The sequence below is a fragment of the Dipteris shenzhenensis genome, chromosome 8 (genome assembly GCF_047967505.1).
Source record: "Dipteris shenzhenensis isolate YYH24624 ecotype China chromosome 8, Dip_SZ_1.0, whole genome shotgun sequence".
NCBI lineage: Eukaryota > Viridiplantae > Streptophyta > Polypodiopsida > Gleicheniales > Dipteridaceae > Dipteris > Dipteris shenzhenensis.
In genome coordinates, this window is record NC_141603.1 from 20,372,290 (window position 1) to 20,384,816 (window position 12,527).

Here is a 12,527-nt window from a genome sequence, read left to right on the forward strand (position 1 = left end):
CCCAGTGGAGCGAGTCTCTCACCATGGGCACATGCACCACTTTTGGCAAGGGAAGCCAAACCGAAAGGCAATCGGCTGCTTGACGGATGCACTCGGACTACACAGGTAGGTGAGGAGGATATCCAATAGAAATGAAGAACCCCGCTTCTCTTGCCTATCGGATTTCTATCGAAGCATGTGCCCATACTTGCAATAGGTTCTGGTGAGCTTCAAGTTGACATGTGCGCCTGATTCCGATAAACATCCGGCAGGAAATTTCTTGACGGAATGCAATCGGAGTGATGACAGGCGTGGGACCTCTCTGAAGTGTCATAGACGGGTCAGGCTACTCATCTGTCCGCACAAAAGCTTCAGTTGCGCGCCGCAGAAAGAGGTTCTCTTGATGGGGAATGGATGATGGAGCATGCATGACATGGGTGGAAAACACTGGGACTCCAAATAAGTTTTCATTCTGTCATCGCCCGCATTATTTGCTGCAACCCAACAGATTCCTCGTAAGTTTCCCGTCAATGTGAAGCATGTCAAGCTCACTTTCCGGAGGTCCAGCCAAGTCTGCCTCTTTCGACGATAGTAGCTTTGACCCAGAACCTGTCGATTCTCTTGTGGGCGCTGGCAATCCCGGCAGTGGTAACAATGGCGGCCGCATTGTCCGTAGCCTTGTCGTGAAAGCGCTCTGCGTACTGGGAGGTGCCATCTTGCTCCGTAGGCTGACGAAAACTACCACCCGCTGGGATCACGCTAAGACTGCAGCTCAAGCTTTGAGCGGTGAGAAGGTACGTGCCGCTCTTCATTCGTTTCATGACTATCTAGAGTTCTTATGACGCAAGAAGGGTAGTTCCAATTCTTAATCAGCGGTGCGAATGTAATATTGAATTTTACACGAGAGATTGTAAAGAATTTGGTGCCGTATTGTTGACCCATACCGTAAAGGGGTGTCCTCATTCTTAGATTAGCCATGTCTGCGGATTTACTTTTTTAAAATGAAAACAAAAATACACCTTATCAATCACGTATGTACACGATCATGGACGCAAGATTACTATAAGAACAATCCTCCAGACTTACAACGTAAAAACAATGCCTGACTTGATACTAAGAAAGCCGGGGGGGTAAATGAATGCCTCAATTTGAACATTGGAAGTGGTAAATGAGAGGGAGTAGTCACAAAGGACACAGGTGGAGTATGAGGATGTAAAGATGAGAAATCCTCCAGGTCCATCTACAATATGTGGTCATTTGAATCCTCCAAAGAGAGCAAACGGTGCACAGGAGGTTTGGAAAGACCAAGCAGGTGGATGGTCTTGTCCACTTATAGTGGCAGCATGACTGTTTAGGGCGAGTGAGCACACGTCCCATTTGAGGCACGCTCCTGGCAGTTTTGCAGCACCAGGCCACCTCACGATGCTCCCCACAGTCTACGACAAGGACTGTCGTCGCCTTCACAAGAGGAGTGGCTTCAAGATGTGATGAAGGCAACATAAATCACCATCTTCTTTGCTCCATGTGTGAACTTGGAGCCTTGAAAGGTTTAGTGTGGTTCTCTTATCGAGTAGAGCTCACTCGTCTAGTGCATTTTCCTCTTCCTTCCCTCCACATTCTCCCTCGCAACCCGTCTCAGCTCTTTCCCTTGGCAATAGCCTCACCCTCCTCTCTTCCTCCTCTTCCTACCTCATTTGTAAATTGTAAGAACAGCTTGAAAGGAGTTGTGGAACTGGCTGGATATTACACTACCGATGACCTCACTACCTCTCTAAAGGAGAAGATAGATAGCTATTAAGCTGTCTATCTTCTAATGGCTTTCCCGAATTCAAAAATCTAGTGTGGAGAGGTTTGGGTCGAGGCTGACTGAGAGGGAGGCATCTCTCTCTCTCTCTCTCTCTCTCTCTCTCTCAACCCTATCCTTCTCCTCAAAATGACAAATTCCTCAGCGCAGACCCCTTTGCTCTGCCTGCATACTCTCTCTCTCTCTCTCTCTCTCTCTCTCTCTTCACATAGACTTCGTATCGAGAGCGGCAGAGCAGAGCGCCTACCCAGGGAGAGGCGCTTATGCACATTATGTGACATGCAGGAGGTTGAGACGGAGGAGCACTTCATCTTCAAGTGTCCCGTTTACTATGAGATCCGAGGGCATTTTTACTGCCTCTTCAGAGATAGCTATGGGGTTTTGTCGCGATTCCTCTCTTATCTAGATCAGAGATGCTTGGCAGGCTTCATTCATGAGGTAGTTTGGCATCGCGAGATGATACTTCGATCACGGAGACAGGAGCAGACCTCTTCCTTGGCAGACCCCTCTCAGAGCTCTATCACAGAGTTCTTTCAGCCATATCACCTAGACTCCCTTGAGACAAGACCTCGACATGATCGGGACCCAGAGTCAGTGACTCGACAGCTCAGACAGAGGACGGGCGTGCGGTTACACTTGGGGATATTTCCTCCATGTTTCGCGTCGGAGCATAGCCGATAGGGGTTACTGGAGCCCTTGTTAGGCATAGAGCTATGGTCGACAGCACTCTATCGCTGACTTCATGCTTCCAGTGCCTCATCGACCCCTGATGTCTTGATGATGATGATGTGACTGATATGTAGTCGACCACCGACATGACTATGTTGTACTCAGTATTTAGTACTACCATTCTGCCTTTTTTTGCATTCTGCATTGGTGTGGATTCTTGTTTAGTAGCTCCACCCTCATAGCTCGCTTGTGTCAGGATTTTCACAGTCTCATAGACCCATCGGTCTTGTGAAGACTTTAATAAACTTTCTTTTTTTCTTTCTTTCTCCTTTGCACTTGGGAGGGGCTGATATAAATCGATGGTGGCCGCAAGCGTGGGGGGGGGGCGCAAGGCACCAACAGTTGTGAGCTGTGAGGAGGCTTTATAGCATTCGATGGCGGTTTGGAAGCTTCTGGCGCCTTTGCATACGAAGGCGGTTTGGAAGCTTCTGGGGCCTTTGATGAATTCTTAGACGTGATTAATTCCCTGTAGCCTATCTTCATTTGGCCTTTCACCTTACCTTAATTTGCCTCTCACCCATTGTGCTGCAAATACGAATAGGTAGTTTCCAACATTGTGGGCACCTATTAAGCTACAGTGTAGTGATTGGCAAATAGAATTTTGCTGTTCCTATGTGTGTCTCCAACTATAAGCAGTGCACACTCTCTTTGTCTCTGTCTCTGTCTCTCTTTTGCTATTTTTTGTGCTTTCCATGCTGTTTTCCTTTGATACCTTCGTGTGTTAGCAGTCTTAATTTAGAAGGAAAAAAATATCATGGTCTCACACACTTTTTTTGGGGTGAAACCACTGTATTTATATCAAGAAAAAGTTTTTACAATGAGAATAGTCGTGGTCACACACACACACACCCACACACACCCACACACGCCCGCACGCACCTGCACATGCACATGCACATGCACATGCACATAGATATATATGTGCGTCTCCCTCTCTCTCTCTCCCCCTCTCTCCAAACACACACACACACACACACACACACACACACAGGGAGAGAGAGAGAGAGAGAGATTTTGCCCTTTGATTGGTAAAATAACTATTAAGGATGCACAAGTGCCAATGCTTACTTTTTTTTCTCTGTATGGCAGTTTTCAACAGAGCAAGCTGCCCGCGACCCGATGACATACTTCAATCTCAGGTAAAAATCTTGCATCAAGGAATTTGTTTTGGAGCCTTTTTGCTTGGATAACCTGTGTTATGCCCTGCTTATGCCGAGGGTTGTTATTTTGGGGGGTAGTGAGGGAAGGGACGACTTTTGAGGAGTCTTCTATTTGTCCCTAGTCCCTGCTTTTTGCTTAGTATTGGGGTTTGCGGGGTTGGGGGTGGAGGGCTGATTCTTTTTTTCCCCTAGAGAAAAGAACTTTGCATTAATGCTTGAAGAAGACCAATCATACAAATCAGTCATATGTGAGATGCTGATTGTGGAAGAAGAACTTTGCATTAATGCTTGAAGAAGACCAATCATACAAATCAGTCGTATGTGAGATGTGAGATGCTAGAAAAAAGGACTAGCTGTTACCAATCTGCTTTTAGAGAACTCAGCTCATTTCCTAAGGAATCTTTGAAACAGGGGCTAGGAACCTTTTGCATCCCCACTTAGGACCTAACCTTGAACATAGTCCTGTTGCATCCCCACTTAGGACCTAACCTTGAACATAGTCCAAGCATAATCAGCAAAACCACCTCCCAGCCACCCCTGAGCACGCGGGCTAGAGTTCGGACTCCCACAAGGTTATCCCCATAGGTCTTGCGTCCCATACCACTAGAACCGTCTACAAGGAACCTCCAGCATCATATCTCGTGATCCGCCATGTAGACGGAAGTAGTCTATGCTCAAGATTCAGACTAGACCATCCGTGTTGTGTGCAGATTGATTACCAACACAAAAGCCTTGGCCACTCTTATATAGATTAGCATCCCGCTTTATGGAAAGCGTCCGAGCTTTATAGCCAATTGGCCCTTTGCTAGTGTTCAATTCCTCTAGTCCCATGTAAGCTTGCTACCCTTAATCTGAGGCCCCCGTAACCGTGGTGGATTAAAGCTCACGAATCCACGGATTAATGTCTAGTTACATAACAGACTCAGGGTGAAGGACTATATATCGAGTGAGTGCCTTGCTCCATCAATACATAAAAGACACTTGCAGGCCATGCCTTGGAGAAATGTGCCTAGCTTTTAGTGTTCATCTAAGATCTTGACGTCCCATGCTCCCAAATGGCGCACAAGGTACATATAATGTCCTGCCAGAACTTGTCCTTGGCAAAATATGCGTGGCCCCCCCTCTATGCATCATCCAATTCCCCATGTAGAATATGTCAAGTATCTTCAGTAGCCCATCATGTTGTTGCTGATCGAAGTAGTAGTGAAGACTACCGAAACTCTATAGGATTCTCCCTCCAGGGTTACGACCACTGATTGCGAAGATGTACTGCTCCCAAGTACTCCGCTGCGGCAAAGGGCATCATCGAGAGAGACTCCACCCTGCTTATCTGCCTCAAACTCTAGATTGTGGAAGGCCCGTCCAACAATCCAAGAGTCTACATCTAGGAGGCTCTTCATAAGCTGCCTCCAAAATGAGGGGCACTGCTGTCGACAAGCAGTGGCGTTAATGTTTAGGATCTCGATCCTGTAGCCTCCTATCTATCAGCTGATCCAAACCACTCGCCCTCCAATAGCTATTCCTGCTAAAAAACAAGAGATTGATTGATTGAAATGCAATCCCCCCCACTCCTAGCCATTGTTGGGGACCACACCTTAGGGGCCCTCTCCAGGTGGAGGCAGCGTGTGTTCCGCTGCTGAGAACATGCGCCCCTAAATTAAGGGGATATCTACACACTGTCCCACTACAGCCCTTTGGAACTCCTAATGAAGTATCACCTACTGTGGCTGTGCCATGCCAGATCATGAAGTCTGTGCACAGTCCAACTCACCATGGTCCAACTCATAGTGGGGGGGGGGGGAGTAGTGAACAACGCCTTCCTATGTGTAGGGAGCCTACGTAAGAATTGTGGACTTCTGAGTTTTTGGAGGAGGCTTGGATGGGAGAAGTCCGTATGAAGTATCACCTACTGTGGCTGTGCCATGCCAGATCATGAAGTCCGTGCACAGTCCAACTCACCATGGTCCAACTCATAGTGGGGGGGAGGGGGGGGAGTAGTGAACAACGCCTTCCTATGTGTGGGAGCCTACGTAAGAATTGTGGACTTCTGAGTTTTTGGAGGAGGCTTGGAAGGGAGTAGTCCGTGTTTGTGCGGTGGCGCACCAAGGGCACGACTGGCTCAATGCCTACCGTCAGTGCCTAATGCATCAAAAGGGAGGTCTGCATGCCTAGCTGATTGGCCCACTACTCAGCAGCCGATGTGCAACCTGCCTGAGCTGCTCTCCCGGACCTAAGGGGAGCACCACCGCTTGCAGGGCCTAGGCCTCGCCTGCCAAGAGGGAAAACCAACTGGAAAGTAGTTGTGTGTTCTTTGACAATCTTCTATTTGTTCCTAGATTTTCTTTTAATTGCATTCTATTTGTCCCTTGGCCTTTTATTTGCCAGTAGCTGTGCTAAATCTTAACTTGCTTACATGTTGCTTTCAAAGCGTTTGTGTACAATTTTCTATGTGAGTATACTAAACTACAGTTGAACTTATCCAGGTTGCTTACATGTCCTGCAACTGTTCTTGCGGATGGTTCTCGAGTTCTATACTTTGAACAGGTGACTGAATTATGCTTGTCAATTTAACGGGGTGTCAAATGTATGCCAAATTTTGATTTGTGATAGTAAACCTGCACTTGTTTCCTTGATCCCAGGCATTTTGGAGGACTCCTGAAAAACCATATCGGCAGGTAAATTATTTGAATTTCTTGCAAAGTTCTGGGAAGATTGATGCATCAAATATATTTTTGAATGTCCATTATTTAAAGAGCTATGATGCCAACCCACATGATGCTGACATGTATAATGACCGATGGGAAAACATTTGTGCTCAATTAGCTAAAAAAGAACTTGGAGGTAAAAAAGCAGAAAACAGAAGCTGAAATAGCCAGTCTAGGCTGAAAAATTGGCAAAGGCATCCTCATGGTAGGAATGTCAAGAAAAAGGAGGGGAGGTCCCAAGAGAAAAGAAAATAAAAAGGAGGTGAGTCAGGAGATGTATAACAGACCTTCACATTTCATAACCATCCATATCCATTTTTCACTCATTTATTTATTGCACATGTTTACTAACTACACATGTGAGTATTTTGTGCAATTCTTTCTATAGGACTCCACATGCTGGCCGGTTATCTACATCATTAGCGAATCTTGCTCATAGGTCATCATTAGTTTAGTGTTGTCATGTGCCATGGTTTCACCATGTTTTAACACCATCTTTGCTATGGTGGTGGCACCTAGACATGCAGCATAGCCTTATCTGACACTCAGTATAGTTTCACCCCCAAGCTAGAGGTCATGCAACCCCGGACTAGTGCTCTACCAGGTTAGACTACGTGCCTAGCTACGCACATATGTCATTAAGGAATAGTCACTCTGGACAGGCTCCTTCCTAGCTTGGTATTTTCAGGAGGCCCCACTCCCAAGAATCCCCAAATGAGCTGAGGCTCACACTTATATAGGCATAGCGTATCCCAGGTGTCTCAACCCTACAACTACCCTAATTATACCAAGAGTACCTCATGTCCTAATGGTTCAAGGTTTGGGTACATTACCCTAGGTTAACCTGCCCTCCATAATGCTAGCCACATTATGTCTCAACCAGATTATAGGTGATGGAAACGGACGGAAGCTCGGAAAGATGGAAAGTGAGCTGTTTACAGAGATGGGAGAGCGTTAATTAGAGGTTTCAAACTTAGACCCAAAGACGCTCAGTCTTAAACCGATGTAAATGCAAGCTGATTATTTTTATAGTAGATCATAGCTAGTCTATAATAATTTCTGTAACATGCAATGGTAATCTGATCGTGTAATTCACAGCAAGACCTTCTAGGGTCTCGGAGCATGGTCTCGTCATTAGACCTCAGTACCTCGAGGATAGGAGAGTCTCACATGCATTGAGGATCGCCATCGGTTAGTGGTGAGTCTCATCACATCAATTGAGGATCGAGGCAGGGAGAGCTGCAGGCATACCCAGAGAGAAGAGGATTTGCACACTATGCCAGATGGAGGAGATCGAGATAGACGAGCACTTTCTATGTATCTGCCCAGTCTACTATGAGATCCGAGGGTGATATCAATGTCTCTTTCAGGATGGGCATGTTTTTGGTCCACTTACACGGCTGATCCATTTTCTCGATCAGGTTTGTGTTGGGCTCTATCAGATTGAGATGCGACAATAGAGAGATATACTGATGCGACAGACTAGAGAGCAACAGGGACTGATGCCACAAGTCATCGAGATCGACAGAGCACAGACTCTTGTTACAGACTTCTATGCATTTGAAGCTGTCGGTGAGGCTGAGAGAGAGGAGCTTAATGAGATGCGAGCATCATGGATTAGCAATGGGAGTGTCCACCACGATGTTGCCAGATGAGAGACACACACTCCACGTGTGACAGGGAGAGGGACCAGAGTACGCACGATCGAGGTTCGGTCTATTTCAGGCCTCCTCAGAGGTGACCGCCAGAGACGAGGCACCACCCTTGACGTAGCCCATCGGATCCAGAGATCAAGGAGACCATGCCCTCCACCGCATCGAGAGACAGCTGGACAGACACAGATACGAGAGCTCCTCACATCTCATCAGAGAGTCACCAAGTTACTTGGATATATGAAACCTGAGCATGCACTAGGAGCGTTAGCTCTGAGCACCCGATACTCTTTTGTTATTTTGCTACTCTGGTATTTTGTTCACTAGTTTAGGACTTTAGCTTTTAGCAAGGGTCTTAGTGAGCCCTTTGCTTCAGCCCCCAGTGGCTTGGGCCTCTTGCAGACGTTAATACATCTCTCTCTCCCTCTCTCTCTCTCTCTATATATATATATCGGTCGGTCGGTCGGTCGGTCGATTTGTTTGTCTATTCATCTATTCTTGAGCATTTGCTCTTTGTGTACAGCCTCATGAATAAAGATCATTAAACGTCTCTAATTCGATTGAATCAAGAGACTAGAGAGGGGTTTGAATCCATTCTAAGAAGTCAGTGGTGATGGCCTCAGATCTCATAGTACACAGGGCTTTGGAAGGTAGAGTGCTCCTTTGACCTAATTCCTTGTAGATCACATAGGATGCAGAGGCGGCCTTCTCTAGGTATGCCCTCAACCCGCATCCATAACTGGTGTTAGGAAACCTAGAACTGTTCAATCGAAATCCTTTGAGACTGGGGAGGTGGGTTCTGTGTGTAGCGTGGCGGGCCCATAAGCCTTCCTTCGATATCTGTAAGCAGTGATACTTATAAAAGATGAGCTTCACTTGAAGCTCACATGGGGCTATCCAGGTCGTGTAGCTGTATGAGGTCCTCTTGAATGGCTCTTGAATGACTTGGTTAACCTCTTGATAGCTAAGCGGAGTAGAAGGGCGTTAAGGCTATATTGAAAGGAAGGCATTTGGTCCATGTGGAGTCCTGGGCTCGCATACTGTTTGCATCTATGGGCATACACACACCTTTGATTACCCTCAGCTACTAATGTCATGGATGCGGATAAGTAACCTACGTTGGCGTAAGGTCGAGGAACCAAAATCCCGGACTTGGTGGAGGTATGTGATCACTTGGAATGTTGCGTCAAGCTAGAGTGGGGGGCCACGAACTTAGCCAAAATGAATTGGTGTGAAAATGACAACTTATTGCGGATCATGCTTTCCAATAAGTGAACGTGGAGCCCCTCCACTCGAGCCCAATCCACCTTTGATATATCAGCCCCCGAGCATGGGCTGTCATATATGCTTCTTGGGTGGACCAAAGAATCAAAGAGAAGAGACTTGGTATGACGATTTTGGAAGTGAGAGTGAAAGCATTGTTACTCAAGCTTGGCAATTGCGGCAGACTCTTGGTCAGTCGGGTTTGCATCGTTGACCTCATCATGAATATGTGTGGGATGCGACGATCTCCACTGGTAACCTGTCAAGGGTCTATGCATGACTTCCCCGGATGTGTTGAAGATCATAATCTTGGTTTTACCAAGATTGAGCTTCAGGTCATGTGTCTCGTAGAAGGTGTGGAGTGCATCTAGATGTCTCTGGAGGCCCTCAGCTAAAGAGAAGAGCAAGTCCACATTGTCTGTACAGAGGAGAATCTGAATCAAGGAGCTAGCGAGAGATGAGCTGCCTCTCCTAGTGTCTCGATGAAGGTCTCAAGCTAGTCGATGTAGAGGCTAAATAGAGTTGGTGATAATAAACACCCTATTTGGCCTTGATAGTGCTCCTAATTTGCTTTGTCTACTCTGTAGCCGTTCCAACCCTGCCTGATCCCAAATGATCTCCTAACTCTATCCCATATCCTGCAAGCGTCTGATGAGGTGGGCTCTCAGCATTGTATCCAAGATGAGCTGCCTCTCCTAGTGTCTCGATGAAGGTCTCAAGCTAGTTGATGTAGAGGCTAAATAGAGTTGGTGATAATAAACAACCCTATTTGACCTTGGTCGTGCTCCTAATTTGTTTTGTCTACTCTGTAGCCGTTCCAACCTTGCCTGATCCCAAATGATCTCCCGACTCTATCCCACATCTTGCAAGCGTCTGATGAGGTGGGCTCTCAGCATTGTATCAAAAGCCTTGTGGAAATCCACCAAGCAGCAATAAACCTTGTGTCTCCATGCTCTGGCCTCCTCAATGGCACTTTAGTGTGTGAGGATGTGATCTAGAGTCGCACGGAAGCTGGCCTATCCATCGGCTTTGAGTCCCCATAGCTTTGTAAACTGGCTAATCTGTGTACCAAGCATTGAGGCATATATCTTAGATTTGGCATTTCCAATCATATCGGTTGTGTAGTTTTTGGGGATCATGGGGCCCCTTGCCTTGTGGATGGGAGTGATGTTGTTAAGGGTCCAAGTGTGGGGAAAATGGGTGCAGACCATTTAACTAAAGCTTTGCCGAGATTGTGGCCAGGGTACATAGTCCATTGCAATGTATTCAGTTCGTAGCCCCTCATGATCTTTGGCTTGGCCATTATGTCACTTTAGAGCTGCATGTTTGACCTACCGGTGGTGGTGAACCAAAGTTTGGTGTCAATAAAGGAGAGGGGGCTTTTCGCTTGATGAACTTCTGCTAGAAGTCTTGGAGTTATTGCTAAAAAAGATATTTAGTAACTCCTTGTTATGGCGAACGAATGCCCTTTTCCTCGAGCAGACCAGACTCCATCTCACTCAAAAGATGATGCTAAGTCCCGGATCTGAGTTGACGGCATAATGCCTTACACTTATCATCGTATTAGCTATTGCAAGAGACTCAACCAAGAGGCCCATGAGGTATTCAACTACACTGGAGCCCCCTGATATGGAAAGCAGGTGAATCTACCCGAGGAGGGCCATGGGTCCAGACCATATAAATGATAAGGTCATGTATTAGCCATTCCAAACATTGATTTGGGTCCTCCCTCCTTTTCTGTAATCTCCATGAGGTAGCCCGATGTCCACGTGCTATTGTCACTCGAATGGTTTGTCTCCCCATGTCGAAAAGAGAGGATATGTCTGTAGTCCTCATGTGTGAGTGTCCACCCAGGGTCAGGTGTGTTGAGTTGTGCCCTCTAGCTCCCCGCTACATCAAGTCCCTAGCTCGGGTCACTCACCATCAAATTCTAGATCTCGAGGCTGAAGGGCGCACAGTTCTGTTCGTCCTGCATCCAAACACTGGAGACAATTCGATCATCAATCGACCGGTCTCCGTAGCTTCAATGTGGGATCTTCTTGGCAATCGGAGAAAAAATTCGTGATCATGCTGTGAGTTAGGCTCTGCCAGTCCCTCTTGTGCTCTCCTATGTTCTTGTATCAGCTGATCCCTATGTCTCTGGGCCTCAAGAAGGAAATTGGCCACATGCCTTTGATCAAGATGTGCTAGGAAATCTCTGATTGGACCAAAACCGCTACTGAAAAGACAAGGATGTCATCCACGGATCTCATTGTACATAGGGCATCTGAATGCAAAGTGATTTTGTGTCTTGGTCCCCTGCATATTACATAAAGACCAAATCCCTCTTTCACGTGGGATGCTCTCTGCCCCTCCTATCTCAACCCATAGCGTGTGTGAAGATACCCAGAATCGACCAATCGAGATCCACTGTGCATGTGGAGATGCATCTGGGTGTAGCCTGGCGGTTCAGTAAACCCCTCTGAGATACGTAAGAAGTATCACCTTAGAAACTGAGTTTATAACCGAAAGCTCAGTGGGTGCTAACCCAATCTTGTATGTGTGCAGCTGCAAGAGATTCTCTAGATGACTTGCTTCACCTCCTGATAGGCGAGCGGAATGGATGGAGCCTGAAGGCTATACTGAAATGATGTCAGTCTGTCCAACCGTAGTTCCAAGCTTCAAACCAACTGCATGTCCGAGCATACCAGCTCCATTGATCCCCCTCTGCTTCCAATGCATAAATGAAGTCAGGGCTAGCCATGACAATTTGCGCCGTCCGGATGTCGTGGTACCAAAGTCCTTGACCCTATGGAGATAAGTGACTATCGTACAACCCTGTTGGGTGGGCAAGTGAGTCAACAAGAAGGGACTTGGTTCAAGGATTCAAATGTGAGCGAAAGCATTGAGGCTCGAGTCTGGCTAGTGCGGCATATGCCGTGCTCAAACGGGCTCTCATAGCTAGTTGCATTGCAAAGATCGGACCTGGAAAGAGAACCCCATGGAATGTATAGGATGCAACAATCTCCACTGGAGCCCTGTCAAAGGTAAACTACTCTCTGTGCGTGGGCGCTCGGGATGTGTTGAAGATCATGACCTTGGTTTTACCCAGGTTGACCTTAAAATCACGTGCCTTGCAAAAAGATTGGAGTGTATCCAAAATGCCGCTAGACACCTTCAATCAAGGAGAGTAGAACCACGTCATCCGTGTATAGTTGAATTGGGATCAAGGCTAAGGGGGAACCTGCCCCTCCCA

At 46.9% G+C, this 12,527-nt stretch overlaps 1 protein-coding gene across 1 annotated transcript in view; it reads left to right on the forward strand.

The window, feature by feature from the left end:
• Positions 1-268: 268 nt before the first annotated feature.
• The window catches only part of LOC147899242 (chromophore lyase CRL, chloroplastic-like), a 32,194-nt gene continuing 19,935 nt past the window's right edge, over positions 269-12,527 (forward strand). Inside the window, exons 1-4 of the mRNA XM_087378045.1 lie at positions 269-773; positions 3,602-3,651; positions 6,156-6,216; positions 6,312-6,347. Coding sequence (XP_087234171.1) covers positions 519-773; positions 3,602-3,651; positions 6,156-6,216; positions 6,312-6,347 — 402 coding nt within the window. The 5' untranslated portion in view covers positions 269-518. The remainder of the gene's footprint in view (positions 774-3,601; positions 3,652-6,155; positions 6,217-6,311; positions 6,348-12,527) is intronic.